The sequence below is a fragment of the Larimichthys crocea genome, chromosome XIII (genome assembly GCF_000972845.2).
Source record: "Larimichthys crocea isolate SSNF chromosome XIII, L_crocea_2.0, whole genome shotgun sequence".
Lineage (NCBI taxonomy): Eukaryota > Metazoa > Chordata > Actinopteri > Sciaenidae > Larimichthys > Larimichthys crocea.
Window position 1 is genome coordinate 9135896 of NC_040023.1, and position 18798 is coordinate 9154693.

General features: G+C 40.4%; 1 protein-coding gene across 1 annotated transcript in view; it reads right to left on the minus strand.

The window, feature by feature from the left end:
* The window catches only part of dbpa (D site albumin promoter binding protein a), a 31104-nt gene extending 19978 nt beyond the window's left edge, over positions 1 to 11126 (minus strand). Inside the window, exons 1-4 of the mRNA XM_027287004.1 lie at positions 10755 to 11126; positions 10061 to 10651; positions 3882 to 4150; positions 3575 to 3797 (exon numbers count right to left, since the gene is read on the minus strand). Of these exons, the coding sequence (XP_027142805.1) occupies positions 3575 to 3797; positions 3882 to 4150; positions 10061 to 10256 (688 nt within the window). The 5' untranslated portion in view covers positions 10257 to 10651; positions 10755 to 11126. The remainder of the gene's footprint in view (positions 1 to 3574; positions 3798 to 3881; positions 4151 to 10060; positions 10652 to 10754) is intronic.
* Between the last annotated feature and the right edge of the window lie 7672 nt (positions 11127 to 18798).

An 18798-nucleotide genomic window follows, 5' to 3' on the forward strand; every position in this document is an offset into this window, starting at 1 on the left:
CTGGGAAAACTTGTTTCTGGAAAGTATTCTTCAACACCATCATCTTGGTTGCCCAGTCGTGCTGCTTCACACCTCGTAACACGAGAAAAATCACACCTTACCTGACTCAACATGCCACCCAACTCCTGATACAGACTGTGGTCATCTTGCCCTTTTCTGCTGATCCAGAACACACCAGGTCTTCAATCAACCCAAAAGGTCACGTTACCCCGCTGCTCATCGAGCTCCACTGGCTACCTGTAGCAGCCCACATCCGATTCAAATCACTAATGCCGACTACAAAGTAGTCTCCGGTTCTGCACCCACCTCATACAGACGGACTATGTCGCCTCCTCCAATGAACCACCAGTTCCTACTAGATCAGGGGCGTCAAAAACCACCTGAAGACCTCCAGCTCTTCAGAGAGGACCTCCTCTCCAACACTACCAACAGCTGGACATGATAGATCTATCCCCTCTCTCAGTCCTTGTCGCACTGTACCCTGATTATTTCCCTTTTTGTGTCAGCTAAATGACTAAATGTAATAAGATCCAGGTGGAAACATTACTTATGTTATGTGACCACAGCTGGTTCAGTAATAGTTTTATCGATGCAGGGTTCATCCACCTTCAACGAAACACCTCAGTCTGCTTCCTCGCAGATGTAAATATGATTTTATTGCATTGCAAAGATGAAACGTCTTCTTGTAAAACAAAAATATCTTTTTAGGCTGCTCTCCATTTTTGCCCAGGATGAATTTAAATCAAACCAAACGTTCATGTGGATCAGATTAATACAATCGATCTATTTTCCTTTTAATTTTTTTCTCTTGCTTGATTCTCTCTCTCTGCAGCTCTGTAGTAACACTTCAGCTCCACAGTGACCTGAGGGATTTCTGGCTGGATGCATCATGCTCAAACCAGTCACGTGTTTATAATTCAGAATAAAGAGCGCGCACACACACACACACACACACACACAGACACGAGAGCGTGTTCACATTAAAGCCCAAATACTTGCATGCAAATGCTGAAATAAAGAGGACACTCTCATATGCATGTTGGAAGTTCAGCGTGCCGCACAGACGCACAAAAGCATGTGCGTGTGAAGGCTCGCACACAAACACACACTGATGCTGTGTATTCATAGACACTCGCAGAGGCACTCAGGCAGATATGAACACACACACACACACACACACACACACACACACACACACTCAGAGCCTTGCAGCAGTATCCATTGGTATTCGCTCGTCTGTAGCAGCTCTTTCTTTCTCTCGTCTTCTCTCTGTCTAACTTTCCTTTTTTTTTATAATTTCATTTCTGCTTCAAGCTTCGAAACATCTCCTCCTTATTGTTTGTGACTCAGAATAAAAAGAGACAAACACAATGTTCCAGTCAGATTTCTCAGAATCGAATCCTGCTGGGCACTTAACCTTTCTTTTCTGACTTATTCTCTCTGCACGTAGCTGCATAAAAATAAAAAATAAAAACACTCCAGACGACGTACCGTATTCTATGCAAATGTTGTGAAAACCACAAAAAGCACAAGCACAACGGAAATGGAAAACATAAAGAACAGAGCTGATTAATACTGCGTTATGAAAACAGCACGTTGATTTTTGAGTCTGGCAACATTTCCAAACAATATATCAAACAACAAAGCGAGTGGAGCAGCAGCTGCTGACCTCTGACATCCACCTTTATAAATTCAAGCCCGTGCATGAAGTGACGTCTGCTTCACTGAACCGCCGGACACAAACAAACAAAAAAAACACGAGAAAGCACAAAAAAAAGGAGCTCTCGCTTGTTTTGAAGGGCTTAAAATCTCAACACCAGCTTAAGTGTGCACATAAAGACACACTGATGTGAATGGTGTCGCTTAAACTCACGAGCCCACAGAGAATAATGATCCAACTCTGCGCCTATTTTAGCGTCTTTCAGCTCTTTGTTTTGGTTTTTCCTGCTATGCTGGCTTTGGTTCACTCTCTCAGCTCTCATGTGTGGTGTTTCAACTGACTGTATGCAAAGATAGTAACTGCATGGCGAACATACTGAAGCGTGTAGCGGTTGTGCTGCTCTCAAGCGGCAAAAACAAGAAACAGTTGATGCGAATGTGAATATGTTCGTCCATTTCATACTCGCGGGTTACAGAACAACAGCAAGTGAAGGTTCTCCGCAGCTTTGGAGCCATGTTAGCACGGTAAACCAATGACAGAGGCACTGCCTTAAAGGCCAAAATCAGGGAAACCCTCTCCTACTACAACTCTTTTAGCATCTTTCAGCTCTTTGTTTTGGTTTTTCCAACAATGCTAGTTTCGGTCCACTCTGCCAGCTCCCATCTGTGGTGTTTAAAGTAGCATTATGAAGCTATTTTCAATGCAAAAGCCGCTGTTTGCTGCCTGTACAGATGATCCAGATAGTTAGCAAACTCCAGTTTAATGCAAATGTTGCTTTAAAAGATAAAAACGTGCTCACAGCTCACAGCCAATGGAGGAGGCACTGCCTTGAAGGCTAAAACCAGGTAAACAGAAATCTCACATTCAGAGTAAACATGAGAGATTATGTTATCCATCGTGCAGCCTTTCCCTGTAAGATGCAAAGTGATTGGTGTGTCTTTAAATCCACCTGTGCAGAGATGCACCTGCATTAAAGTAGCACCACACGGCTCCGCTTCTTTCGTCTTTTTTATCTCTTGGCTGTTTCAAACCAATTATTCTTCAATGGCGAGATTAAATCCACAACTTAGAGATGTTTTGTCTCCTCTGTATTCAAACATCGACAGTACTTTACACACTCCATCACTCACTGTCTCATCCTTTCCTTTTAAAACGTCTGATCGCACGCTGAACGTTTTACAAAGACATGTGGCACACTGTCATCAATGAATCATCATGAAATTAGCCGCGATGATTCATTCGACGGCTCGCAAGATGAAAAATGTGACCGTCGGCATTATAAAGATCGGGCTTTGTGGTTTGAATTAGAATTGGAAGTTGTCAGACTTGTGAAAGACACAAAAAAAAAAAATCAAATAAAAGACAGACAGACAGACAGACAGAAAAGTTTCTCTGATGTTGTGGCAGTTCTGGTTCACATCAAAAGCAGCAGAGAGAGGAAACAATAAATTATGAATATATAACAGATGAAAACAGTCGGAGAGAGAGAGAGAGAGAGCCGAGGAGGGCCGGCGAACAGAGTGTCAGGCATTTATCAGAGATATAATTAGAGGAGACCCCACTCTGGTTATTGGTGAAGGAGTCCAGCGTTAGTTAATGTGATGTATCACGAGTCCGGGTCCTCATTAGTGTCTGTCACATTAAGGCTTCTGCGTCTGCAGCTTCATATACGTCTGACTGCATTAGCTGCTGCAGAAATATTCTCCTGTGTGGATGTCAATTTTAATCTCGCTGTTGTCTTCTCGGGAGCTAAAATAAGAAAAGCTTTCTCTTCCCTGTCTAGAAATGTGTTTATTCTTGATACATTTTTTAGATTTTACGATCTGCTTTGGAGTGACTGATGAAGTAAAAAATGCAAGAAAAACGTCACAAAATCGCCTAAAAATCGCCCCGCTGATGTTCACATTCACTCACCATGTAGACACTCAGGTCCTCCCATCATGCCTTGCTGCTGCTGCTGCTGCTGCTGCTGCTGCTGAGGTGGTGGCGGCGGCGGCGGTTGCGGCTGGACGGTCTCCAGTCCCAGCAGCGAGGAAGAGGAGGATGAAGAGGACATGGAGGAGGACGAGGAGGAGCAGGGCGGAGGACTGGTTGGAGGACACTGGGAGCTCTGGTTGGGCACGGCCGACTGAGAGCTCTGGGAGGAGGGAGAGAAAAAATGTAAACACACAGCTCGGCGATATTGAATTCAGGTGTTTGGTGTCCAAACTTTAAGCCGGACCTGGGATGGGATCTGGGCGCTGGTGGAGCTGGGCCCGTTGCTGTGCATCCCCATCCCGTTCTCGGTCAGGAACTCCTCCAGGTCCATGTACTGCAGCTGGAACAGGCCTCCGTCACACGGCAGGGTCCGCTCCCACAGCAGCGGGCCCAGGAAGGCTGACTGGGAGTTGGGTCGCAACGCGCCGGACCCAGGGGCTCCTCCAACCCCACCCTGTCCTCCGGCATTGACACCCATCGGCTCTTCATCAGAGTCCAGGGGCTTGTCTTTGTCTGAAGGGGGAAGAAAAGCGAAATTTTTTAAACAAGGCCGCATTGAGAAGTCTTTCTGACCGCAGAGTGTAATCAAACGTACACTCCTCCCTTTCCATGTGTTTGTGTTAAAGAGCAAAAGGAAAGATAAGAGCTGATAACGACTCCGACAATCCGGCAGACTGACTCGAACTGCAGAGAGAGAGAGAGAGGCTGATAATCTCGTTCACAATGGTCCCGTTTGTTTACCGTAATAAACCGTCCTCAGACCTACGTGGTAATGATTTATTGAAAACCCTGCACGTCAGAAAAAGGTGTGCGATAGCGACACATCAGACAAAGTTCTTAAAGATATGTGTGGAAACCAGACGGTCCAAGGGTAAAACACAATGTTTGTATTAAGCACATCAACACACCAATGCCTTGTGCCTTTTCTGTGTAATACAGCTGTTTTATTTCCCAGCGCTGGTGTGTCAACACTCTGGAAAAACATTTCATCACATCATTCCAGGAATTGGCACAACCTGGCTACCATACCTTCACTTCACAGGGAAACTATGTGACATTTGAATGGAGACAAAATGTGTTTTCTTGCTCATTAAAAGTTGAATCTGTGAGCAACAGAGCACCCTCTTCTCTCAGTCTGTCATGACCGCTTAGTAACGGTGGCAAACTTTTAGTTAACTTGCTACTACTGCTACTGTTACACGCTGCCACATTATTTATCTTCCCGCAGCTGCGGCATGCGACCACAAGTATTTACACATCTCTATTTTCCTGTAGTGACATATGGTTTAGTATGAGGGCTGTTCAAAACAATTAGAAGTGACTGGGTTGTTCAACGATGGATGTTTTGACCTGTAACAGCGTGCGTGGCTTAGAAAATATACAGCCTCCACCCACACATCCATCACTCTATGTCAAGAAGAGGAAGGTGAAGGTGAAATGAATAAATTAGACTTCCATTACATTCTTCAGAAAGACTTTTTACTATGATATTATATATACCCACTACATTTGATACATTTATTATTATTATACACGCAGTAAATTAGCCGTCCGATGCGGATTCGAACCGGGGCCAGCTGCAGCGAGGACTATAACCTCCACACATGGGGCGGCCGCTTAACCCACTACACTACCGACCGCCCCGATACATTTATTTTTTATGTGACAAGACATAAATAATACAAAGACAGGACATGGAAACAGTATTTTTTCTGTCTCACCTTGACTTTCAGCGTAACAACTGATGCATGTTGAATGATGCAAACCGTGGTCAGTGTGCACGACTCTAAATACGACCACAGAGGTTTTCATCGTGCTCTGACAGCGCTTGGGATGGGATGTTCAATCACATTTCTTGGACCTTGCTTTTGTTCTCAGCACTTGTTTCAGATGTGCTCTAGAAGACTACCGAGACCTCCTGCTGGAACTCAAGTGTTTACTTGCATCACAATCGTAAATTAATAGTATATATATCGTATAGGAAAATCATTTTAAAAGACAGACAATAAACAGCCTCAGGCGCCGCGTGGTTGTTTGTGCTTCTGCCTTTGTGTCCTCTGCTTTCTGTAAAGCACTTAGTTGCAATCATTAAAAGGCATCTATAAATAAAGTTGATTTAACTGACCCTGCACTCTGACCTCCCGGAGAGAGACAGAGAGAGAGAGGAGGCCTGATGGAAAGATAGATATAGACATCAGACATCAATAAACCATCACCAGAGAAAGAAAATCCTGTAAGTAAAGCAGGAACTCATATTTAATTACAGCACAGTATGGAGAGAGCAAGAATGATTGTTTAGTACCCTGATCCTTTGATAATATTATTCTTAATCCAAAAGTGCATAGTGAATAAATGGCACACTGAATAATAAAACCCAATAAAATAGTAATAAAGGAGCATATTAAATGGGCTGAGATGACAAGAGCAAGAGAGAGTAATGAGAGCGAGGGAACGGGCTGAGCGAGAGCATCAGGGAGGCCGGAAATTTAAATTTAACGGGATTAAAGAACATAAAGACAAGAGAGAGATTACAACGTGAACAGCAGAGGAGGGATAGAAAGAGCAATGGGGGAGGCCATCACATTCATCTCCCTCATAATCTCTCTGCTATCATCCTCATCATCTTCTTCGTCTGTCTGCCAGTTGCTTTTAAATTACTCTCTGCTCATTACGAGTCTCGCATAGCCAGATCCATCTCCGAGCTGTGCCAGCGGAGAAAAAAGGTCCAACCAAACCCCCCCCAAAGAAACAGCGAGCGCCGGGCTTCGAGGCCAGTTTGTTCTTACGAACGACAACCGAGAAAGCATCAATTTTATCGCATGGATCTAACCGTGTCTATCGTCCAGTGGCTAGAAAACACGAAATGACTTGTTTCATGATCAGAATTTGCTCCATTTGGTCAACAACAACATTTGGAAAGTCAAGACAAGCTGCATGATTGAATCATTTGATCCCCCATTCAAAACTGGAAGGTAGTGGCTTGGTCCTTGGACGTCACAATGTGTAAGCATATGCAGAAGATCCGGCTAATTTTATACCTGGAGATTGAACTAGTTGAATTCATGCACAGAGCCTCGTCTCTAACGCTGCATCCACTACTCTTTAAACATCCATGGGCTCATGCCATTATCATCCAGGTCTAACCAATCACAATCATCTTGGGCAGCACTAAGCCCTGGGATGCAGCAACGGTGCCTAAAATAGTGCTGGAGGATAGTGGAAGGGGAGGGAGAATTCTGGATAAAATAGCCTGCCGATGCCAGGCTTATAGCCACAGCCTACTACTACTGTGAGCCAGACGAGCTCTTTATATAAAGGACTATGTACTGAAAGACAGAAGGAAAAGAACGACGGAACAACAGATGGAGCAAAAACAGTGATATTAACAGAACGAGTCAGAGTAATAATTTGATAAAAAAATCTCATAACTTTAATGGTGTGGGACACATTCACCTCGAAATCACTGCCTACATGTCACATTGTTGCTGATGGCTGTTTCGCCAAATTGGAAAAACAACTGAGCCATCGCAGGTGCTGGGAAATGGTACAAAATATATGTCGTTATTGTAAGTCAACCTACACCTGATAAATCTGCATACTTCATCAATGACAACATTAAGGTGACGGCAACAGCTTTTCTACTAAAAATTACACAACCTGGATACAGCCGTTACTGCTGGTTGATTGTGGGTAGTAACCAGTAACTAAAGGAGGTATATGGACATGATCCAGGTGTCCAATTCAGTTACAATTTGAGAACCGAAAATGCAAATATAACATATAAACTGAGCTGGTGATGAGTGCTGTTAAAGCATTGGAGAAAAAGAGAATATAAAGATGACGCGTTTATTTATTCACAAAGTTATACGACTTGTTTCATCGCAGGAAATTGATTAATTCCGCCCAATTTGGAAAGTCTAGAAGAGCCAAACAATTAAATCATTTTATCCCCCGTGCATGTTAGCGGAGGGCTAAACTGGTAGTTGGTGGCTCAACCAGTGGAAATCTCTATTTCGCTTACTCTCTGTTTCCACTGCAGTTTGTAGCATTTTTTTCCCCCTTTTATGCCAACGGTTCCACCTCAGCAAAACATAAAATCTTACATTTTTAAAAAATGCTCCACATTCCTGCATTTGTGTGTCCAAATTTAGCAGAAAAACAGTTTTGCATTGAAAAAAAAACCCAAAAATTAAAGAAAGTAGACGAGTAAAAACAAAACTTACAGGCACAATATTATTTAAATTTTAAAATATGTGTTTAAAGGATAACGCACCATTGAGCAGGCGCAATAAAAACGTATATGCATGCATTGTCTTCACAGTTTATTGTGCACTGCAAACTGGTGCAGCACACAGGCCATAATATGCAGAGTCTTAACTGTGTTGAGGGGACAGAAATGTGATCATATTAACAGGAATCAATAAATTTGTAGGTGCAAAACACATAACACTAGCCACAACTACTTATGTTCCTCCTGCTACAGTGACGTAATTTATTAGCACGCACAAGAACACTAATAAAATATCTCCTGACACCTGCAGCCTCCACAGACAACATGACAATATAAAAGCACTTCAGAACGAAATGGGGAAATCCCTTTAAGAGCGTCTGAAATAAAACAGAGACGGACAGATCGAAAGACAGAGCGAAATACTGCAAGAGATGAGAAACATGTAAATCACCGGAAGGAAGAGAAGAGCGAGACGGCGAAAGAGTGAGAGGAAAAACTCAAAGACGTGCGAGAGAATGAAAGACAGACAGAGAGAGAGAGAGAGATGTGCTAGATGGAGTGGGTGTTTGTGAAGGCGTCAAACAAAGCCAGCCAGGGGAAGAAAAGCAGGAGAGTGAAACATCCACTCTGCATTGTGGAAGAGGAAATAGAAAAGCCAGAAAACATCAAACACATCTCGTTTTCTTTTCTTTCCTTTTTTCTTTCACACCCCTGAATGCATCACCTATCATTAGGGAGACTATGCGCTCTATGGGCGCTGACAGCGAGGCTAGCCGAGGCCTCTGTAGCTGCGTTCTGACTCCATGGAGAGGCTGTCAGCCGCGCTCACCATCATCTCCTCCTCCTCCTCCTCCTCCTCCTCCTCCTCATGCAAAGGAACAAAAAAAAAACTATATAGAAAGGAGGTGTAGTTACACCAAGATGCCACAAGGGGCCGCCATCCAGCTCAGACTGCTTTGTTTTTCTGCCTCTCTCTCTCTCTCTCTGTGTGTGTGTATGTTCGGTTTTACCCACACATGTTAAGGCGGTACATTTTAGCATGTTGTCTAACAGAGGTTACACGTCACACACGTGTGCGGTTACAGTAAGAGTGTGTGTGCACACAGTGTCCTCGAAAGGCCGACACGACGAGCGTATGTGTGTGTGACTAGGAGTTAGAGGGAGGAAGGAGAGGCAGCCTGGTTAATATTTGTCATGGCAGCTGGTGGATGGGAAACAATTCAATCCAACTCAGTAACCTTTATTTAAACAGACCGGAGAATCAGATTCAACACACACACACACACACACATACGACTGCTGCTGCTGCTGCTGCTGCTTTGGCTGTATTTTGATGGCATCCACTCCAGATTGTGTTTCTTTTTTTAAACACTCTTCTTCCCTCCTCCACCTCCTCCTCATCCTCATCCTCCTCCTCCACCACCTCCTCATGATTATTTCATTTCACCACTAAAATGCGAAAAAAAAAAAAAAAAAAAGGAAACGTTTAATAAAATAAAAATCCAGCAAGGCCAGAAGGAGGAAGGCTGGAGTGTGTGTGTGTGTGTGTGTGTGTGTTGGATAAACAGGGCCTCTGTCTTTTACAATCACACCTACCCACTCAGTCACATGCAAACACACACACACACACACACACCAATGAATAATCACTGCAATATTTCTGTAATTATTCATTTGTGTTCTTTAAAACATCAAACATTGCTGCGATGCCTTCACTGACGTGTTAAAATTGTTTTGTTTTATGCAAACAACAGCCCTGAAGCCAAAAGTATTCAGTTTAATATCATATTTGGCAAAGAAAAGAAGATATTTCTGGACATTTCACATGAAAATAATCAAAAACAGCTGCTTATTCATCAACTAATTGATTAAATAAATCACCCGTATGTCATGTCATATGACTAAAATATTCCAGCACTGGATTCAAATGTGTCCAGGGTGCAAAATCTATATAATTTATTGCATTTAATGCAGATTTCTACAATATAAATCACAATAATACATCACGCTGCATTAAAATGCATTAAAAGTGAGTTTGTCTCTGATACTCCTGCAGGAACTTGTTGGCTTCTTCCTGTCCTCCTTACTGTCCCTTTAAGGACTGTCTTGTCTACAGGACCCCTCTCTGTCTGTCTCACACACACACACACACACACGTGCACACACATGCACGTGCACGTGCAAACCCTCACCTTTCATCTCGCAGCAGTCCTTGGTGGCTCTCTGGTCGGCCTTGATTGGCAGCTGGAGCAGCGACTTCAGGTTGGTCATGGAGGTCAGGTGTCCACCTTGAGGGCCACTTCCAGCCGGGTTGCTGGCCCCAAACTGGGGGCTCGTAGCCCCGGCAGGGAGGTCAGGCGGTAAGAGCTGAGTGAGAGGCCTTGACATAACTTCTAAAGGGAGGAGGAGGTGGGGGGAGGTGGAGGAGGAGGAGGAGGTGAAGAGCAACCTGCAGGCTTGTAAGTTCAAGATCAGAATAATCCAATTAGTGACGCTAATTGACAGGCGCGCCGTCAAAAAAAAAAAAAAAAAAAAAAGGTGAGCGGACAGGTGACAGGCGTAAGGGTGCGCTTCAGTATCTCCACCCGACGTCCCGCTTTACCGCCCGTCCCATGAAGAAGGAGAAGAAAGAAATGGAAAAGAAACGAACTGTGGAAGAAGGAGAAAGAAAAAGGGGGGACTTATCTCCAAAATGGCACCATGTTGACCGAGTCTAATTCATCCTCAGACTCGGCTGAGCCCTGCAGGAGTTGCTGTCAACCTTCAAGGAGCAAACCCGACTCCTGCGCGCACACAGGAAGACAAATTGAATCCTGGAGGAGCGAAGTCTCTGAGTTGTTGTTGTTTTTGTTGTTTTTTTACTGGAGATTAACCAGTGTGACTCACACACGGTGTTTACAGATCCGGTTCGGTCGGTCGTTGTCGGTCGGTTGGTTGGTTGCGATCGATCAGAGATGACAAAATAAAAAATAAAGAGCAGAGAGAGAGAGAAATGCGGATGTCTTCTGCTGGCGTCCCATGCAATGAGTGCAGAAAGAGGATTAGAGGCGAGAGGCGAAGTCTGCAAAGACACAAAATAAACCCGCAAACTAACTTGGTGGTTAAATATGAGCGAAAAATAACAGATGAAGGAAATAAAGAGACCCCCCCCAAAAAATAATAATATCCAGGAGAGGCAGATAGATGGACTGATGGCTCTTATTTTCCTCCCTCACCCTCCCTCCCTCTCTCTCTCTCTCTCTCTCTCTCTCTCTCTCTCTCTCTCTCAGTCAGCTGGAACCAACACGGGCCGCTCGCGTGACGTCACCGCTCACGGGGGAAAGGCGCTCGGTGGGCGTGGCTCGTTTGCATACCTCGGACACGCCCCCTTCCCCCCGGTCCCCTTTACGTTGACTGCGGTGCGTTCATTGCGCATGGGAAAAGCTCGGAAATGTGAGCTTCGACGAGAAACTTTGACTTCAGATAGATAGATAGATAGATAGATAGATAGATAGATAGATAGATAGATAGATAGATAGATAGATGTAACGGAGAGGGTGCTGCTCATTGTCCATGATGGATAACAGTTTATTCAGCGTTCCACTTAGCTCATGTACATTAAGCCGCTGGTTCCCAAAGTGGAGATTCAGGACCGCCTGGGGGTGATTTTCAGAAATAGCATATTTTACATAACATTTTAAATAAACGCCTTCTGACCCCTGATGTGATTAAAGACAACAATATTAGTATCATCATCTATTTGCATCGTGCTAAACATTACGGCATGTAACAAATCATCTGGGTCGCAAATCATTTCTACTGTTATTTTGGGGGGTCGTGGGCTAAAAAGTTTAATAAACCATAGATAGATAGATAGATAGATAGATAGATAGATAGATAGATCTTCTCTTTGGCTTTTAACACCATGTAGATGGTTGATTTTATGTGCATACATGCTTTTTGTTATTTACGTATTTATTTTTGTCTATTTTTTTATTTATTTTATCTAGTGCCTTTTATTCATTTTATTTTTTATTGTTTTTCTAACTTCTTTTATCTACTTGATGTTTTGTTGTGTTTCTATATTGTTATTCATTGTGTTCTATCGTATTGTGCAGCACTTTGGAAACCCTGTGTTTGCTAAAATCGTGCTATATAAATAAAGTGGATTGGATTGGATTGGATAGATAGATAGATAGATAGATAGATAGATAGATAGATAGATAGAAAAATATAAAGAACAAACTATCCAATCCACTTTATTTATATAGCACGTTTTTAGCAAACACAGGGTTTCCAAAGTGCTGCACAACAAGATACAACACAATAAATAGCACAATAGAAGCAGAACAACACATTGAAGTAGATAATAAAAAGATAGAAAACAATAAAAAATACAAATAAAAAGAATTAAATAAGCACTACCCGCACACGATAAAATAAATAAAACAAGACAAAAATAAATACGTAAATAACAGAATGCATGTATACACATCAAATCAACTGGTGTTAAAAGCCAAAGAGAAGAGGTGGGTTTTAAGAAGGGTTTTAAAATGAGACAGAGAGGAGGTCTGTCTAACTAAAATATAATAAAATGTCAAAATAGCAATAGTAAATAAAAATATATTGTACAAAAGTATATGCAGCAAATTGGCAGTGTTGATTTGGTGCAAAGTAAGAAAGGAGAAATGTGCAGTGACTGTAAATTATGACCTGAGTTTTTAGCTGTTGTTATACAGTGTGATGGCATGTGGCAAGAAAAGATTTCCTGTATCTGTCAGCGGAGCTGTAGCTGTCTGTCCACTGTGTGATGGAGAGGGTGCTGCTCATTGTCCATGATGGATAACAGTTCATTCAGCGTTCCACTTAGCTCATGTACATTAAGCCGCTGGTTCCCAAAGTGGAGATTCAGGACCGCCTGCGGGTGATTTTCAGAAATATCATATTTTGCATAACATTTTAAATAAAAGCCTTCTGACCCCTGATGTGATTAACGACAACAATATTAGTATCATCATCTGTTTGCATCGTGCTAAACATTACGGCATGTAACAAATCATCTGACACTGGGTGGCAAATCATTTCTACTGTTATTTTGGGGGGTCGTGGGCTTAAAAGTTTAATAAACCATAGATAGATAGATAGATAGATAGATAGATAGATGATTGTATACGTGTGTGGATGGTGTAGAGTCAGGATATTTACATATTAACATAACATAAACATACAATAAAACAAAGAAATAAAAAAACAATGAGAATAAATAAATAAAAATTTGTGAGTGTTACAGACACATTTACTATGTATTGCAACACAAAACAGGTATGAAGTAGATTAGACAAGTTTAAATGAACAGAATATTGTTTAAAAAATAAAGAAAATTCCAAGAGCGGGAAGAACATATAACATAAAGCTGTATCCATGCAAAGTATACATGTATAACTCTGTACAATACCTTTGCAAGGAGATCAAGCTGCAACCTCCGTGGCTGCGAAGTGAAGCTGATTCAGAAGTGCAGTTCCTCAAACGTCCACTTGAGGCTGGCTCCAGAAGTGAGTCAGTCCCCATGTTCAAATGTCCAACTTCACAGCAGAAATAAACATGTTTACAGCCTGAAGAATATGCAATTAAATTCTTACCCAGCACCATTTGCACTTAGATACTACTACTGCAGTATAGGTTAATGTTACCGTATGTTTATTTTAGTATAGGTTCATCTTAATGCATGCTCACTGTGTGTTTACTGTGTCTTATGCTGATTTCCCTCGGGATCAATAAAGTATCTATCTATCGGTCTATCTTATGTCCAATTTAGAGAACCCATGCAGACACTGCATACAAACGTCACACAAACCAAAAATCACCTTCCTAACTTGTCTACATAAAAACTACTATCATGTTGCTTTTTTTCCATTTTTATTTCCCCTCCTTGAACTTGAACGCAGCACTTTTATTTGCATATAATACAAACACCTCCCTGCGACTTCATCCAATGGCTGACAGCAGCTGGGACTGTTGCACACCAGGCCACCCCCACACGTTGTGCACTCCTTCCTGGATGGACCGTGAACGCACCCCGCCCCTCTGTTCTTCTCTCACGCTGTCATTTAAAGCAGCGAGGCCAAAACAACATCAAACGCACCTTCATGACAGTAAAACTAAAAGTGAGACGTGAGACACCAGGAGGATGTTTGCTTTGCTCACCTTGTCCCCCCTGCTTTCATTTATCTTATCTATGTGTGTGGTGGTGGTGTTGGGGGGGAAATGTGATTATTTTTACCCACAACGTGACAGGATTTGAAGGGTCAGAATAATCGGCTCAAACATCAGGTGTTCACATGTGAGGGGGGCAGACTCACATCATATCTGAAGTGTTGTTACACTCAATACAGCCTCAAGCTAAAAAATCGGTGTTTTTAGGTTATTATTTCAATAAAATTCAGTATTTTTTAAACTTCTTTAACTCATACAACAACCACACGCCTTAATAATCACATTTAAGGTGTTAAAAGTGCATTTAAAGACGCATAACGTGTCTGTTTTTGCGCCCGCGCGGTGTCCCTGTCTGCCTCTCGCGCTCTCGACACACCAAAGACGCACATGGCTCCGGCACGCGCCGACTGTTGCCTACCGGCGACTGCCGCGTCGCTCATTGGCTGAATTTAGGTCAGTCGCTGCCTCTGCCGGCTTCCCATTGGCTTAAAATAGGTCACAGTCTCCGCCCACTGGTTTCCCCCCATGCCACTGCCGCGTGACACAGCCCGGCTGGAGGAGGGAGGGAGAGAGGAGGAGGGGATTAGTGTTTCACTTCTGAGGTTTGATGACAACATTTATTCAACATTTATTCAACATATATTCAACATTTATTCAACATTTATTCAACATTTATTCGACATTTATTCAACATTTATTCAACTTTCGACATATATTCAACATTTATTCAACATTTGACATATATTCAACATATATTCAACATTTATTCAACGTTTGACATATATTCAACATATATTCAACATTTATTCAACATTTGACATATATTCAACATTTATTTAACATTTATTCAACATATAATCGACATTCAACATATATTCAACATTTATTCGACATATATTCAACATTTATTCGACATATATTCAACATTCGACATATATTCAACATATATTCAACATTCGACATATATTCAACATATATTCAACATATATTCAACATTCGACATATATTCAACATTCGACATATATTCAACATATATTCAACATTCGACATATATTCAACATATATTCAACATATATTCAACATTCGACATATATTCAACATATATTCAACATTCGACATATATTCGACATATATTCGACATATATTCAACATTTATTCAACATTTATTCAACATTTGACATATATTCAACATTCGACATATATTCAACATTCGACATATATTCAACATATATTCAACATTTATTTAACATTTGACATATATTCAACATATATTTAACATTTATTCAACATATATTCAACATTCGACATATATTCAACATTTATTCAACATTTATTTAACATTTGACATATATTCAACATATATTTAACATTTATTCAACATATATTCAACATATATTCAACATTTATTCAACATATAATCAACATTCAACATATATTCAACATTTATTCGACATACATTCAACATTTATTCGACATATATTCAACATATATTCAACATTCGACATATATTCAACATTCGACATATATTCAACATATATTCAACATTTGACATATATTCAACATATATTCAACATTTGACATATATTCAACATATATTCAACATTCAACATAAAGTCAACATATATTCAACATATATTCAACATTCGACATATATTCGACATATATTCGACATATATTCGACATATATTCAACATATATTCGACATATATTCAACATTCGACATATATTCGACATATATTCAACATTCGACATATATTCGACATAATATTCGACATATATTCAACATTCGACATATATTCAACATATATTCAATGTTTACATCAAGATACATATTAAAACACAATGTTGAAGTGCTACAGTATACATTTACAAAATGTATTTGTTGGTTGACATATTATGCTCTTGTTGTTTTTGACATGTTCAGACATGCTCTGTGTGGCTTCTTTTATTTTATTATTCATATTTTTAATGTACGTATCACTTGTGCTGTGTGCACCCGAGTTACATATTAGCATAATGTTGGACATAAGTCAAACAGCACATATTAATATCTTTATAAACTCTCAATATAACTAGTCGGTATGCACCTGAGTTACATGTTATATTTACTTGTTGATATAGTATGATGTTGAACTAAATAGTACTTATTAATATCATTAATAGTTGTCTTCCTGTCTCAAATTTTATTTATATAGCACCAAATCATAACAGAAGTTATCTCATGATACTTTCCATATCTCTTCATAATATTACTAATATATTTTTAATACTATAAGTACAACATAATGTGTTGCATGTTTTAACGTCTACTTAGTGTCATACAGTATAATCAAGTGTATTATACTGATGATAATATTTACTTTTTATTATTAGGACTACTCTACACTGCATGTGTATATCATATTTCAATAACTATTTTTAATTTTACTTTCTGACATCTGTCCAGGAACTACAGTTGGATTTATCCTTTGGGTAAAAATACACAACTAAAAATACCCTTGTGGCTAAAAAGCACATTTAAAGCGATGTTTGTCCCTAAAGTAAACAAACAAACATGACTCATTTTCTCACACGTCTTTATTTCTGTTCTTCGCTGTCTTACATGTGCTTTGCGTAAACTCAATTATTATGTTTGTTTCCTGTTTTGTCAATCGTGTCAGGCTGCATTTTTTTGTGCATTCAAGTGAAAGCCAATAACAGCAGTGGGTAACGGAGTAAATCACACATAAACACACCACATCATGTGTTTCCTGTTGACACTAATTTGACTGATTCATGAATCAGATGCAGCAGCTGCAATGTGGGAACAACAGTTCCTGGAAAAGCCTGCAAGTCCTATCTGGTGACAGAATGCTGTCAAACATACACGACAGGAATGTGTTAGTAGTAAGAGGCCAAAATAATCACACACACACACACACACACACACACACACACAGTCATACAAAAGCAGGAGTGTGTGTACGCTGGCTTGCATCAGGGGGAAAATGAGGAAGAACGGCTCGACGCCTCTACTGTGTGATTCGAGTTTCATGAGCCGTTTCAAATTCACATTGTTTTTTTCCTCCTGGTTCCTTTCCTCCAGAGCTGGCATTGTTTAAATTGTATTTAAATGGCTCCATCTAGTGACTGTTTGGCAGTAAAGCACCAAAGCTATAATATAACTAGAGGAGGTGGAAGAAGTGTTTAGGTAGGAGCAATGCTGCAAGTAAAAGTCATGAATTCAAAACCTTATATGTAAAAATGAAAATAATTCATTCGCTACCAGTGTTTTACTTCTATATCTAATGATTTTTATTACTGTTCATGTCACATTTTACTGCTGTAGATGTTTAAGGGTGGACTAATTTTAACTTTATACTATTTTTATAAGACCATCATCTTGTAATAATTTGAATATCTCCAGGATTTGGGTGGTTGGTCAGGAAAAACAAGACAATTGATGCAATTGCTTTTGGTTTATGGGAATTTATCATTTTTTACTGTTTTCGTGATGTTTTACAGACAAAATCCAAGAAAATAATCAACAAATTCAACCATTGTATCAATAGTACCAACGTGTAGTCAGTTCTTTCTTATCTTCACCCTGATGAAAGAGATCAAATCTGGTTTAAAGCATTATTTATGTCGGCTAAAGAGCTCTTACTGACTAAAGAGCATTTCTTTTCTGTCTCTGAATGAGAGGCTACATGTGTAGTTATACTCTACCGGAAGATATTTTCAAAAATCCATGTTGTAAACCACCAGTAGCAGATAGTAGATGTCAAATATTCTGAGCAGCAATAATTTAATAAAGTCTCTGAAGCCGACCAGGTCATCTTTCTTTGAGAAGAGTTAAATCTGGGGCAACTGGACATCTTGGTTGTAGATCTGTGAAGGCGTAGTACTTGGTTTAACCCCACAATATTTGCCAGAGATGCAGTAGAAGTAAAAAGTTGCACAGAATGGAAATACTCATAGAAAGTACCTACAATTGTGCTTGACGCCTGGATAACCCTCGCCTCCCCCGTTGTTTTGTGAATCACGTGTCAGTGCGCACAAGAATCCCCAGGTGAATCCAGCTGCAGGGTTACTGCAGAACGCTTAAACAGCTCACCTGACCCTCGTGCTCCAGGTGCACAACACCTGACCTCCCTTCACTGATGTACTGATGTGGAGCGCTCTGAAAAGTCCACTGCTGTTTGTGTGCGTGGGAGCGGGCTGCATGTGTCAGAGAGAGAGAGGAACCACTTCAGCATCCCTGTAGGAGGAAAGGATGGATAAAAATATACACAGCAGATCTGAAACGAGCTCCGAGTGGATGGAAGTTGTGGCTGAGCGGAAAGTTAACAGTGCTCAGATCAACATTTTACAGCAGGAGACTGTGACTGGTTAGTGTTGGACGATTGATGGAAACATCTACTATTCACTACATTTATTTTTGCAATTTATTCACTCATTAGTCAACAAATATTAGGTTTTATATCAACAAGACTTTGTTCAGGAGTATATAAAGTAATATACTATAAATATTCATAAATATGAGAAACTTAGTATCTTAATAAACAGCTGCAATATTAAGGTGATTTAGGCATCAATGCATCAATAACCCAATAACATAACATGATTTTGAAATAGGCCATTCTGCAAACTTTTTATTTTTGATGCTAAATCTTTGGTACTTTTACTTATTTACCATTTTGAATTCAGGATGTTTACTTGTAACAGACTTTAATACTAATTTAATGTACTTCACATA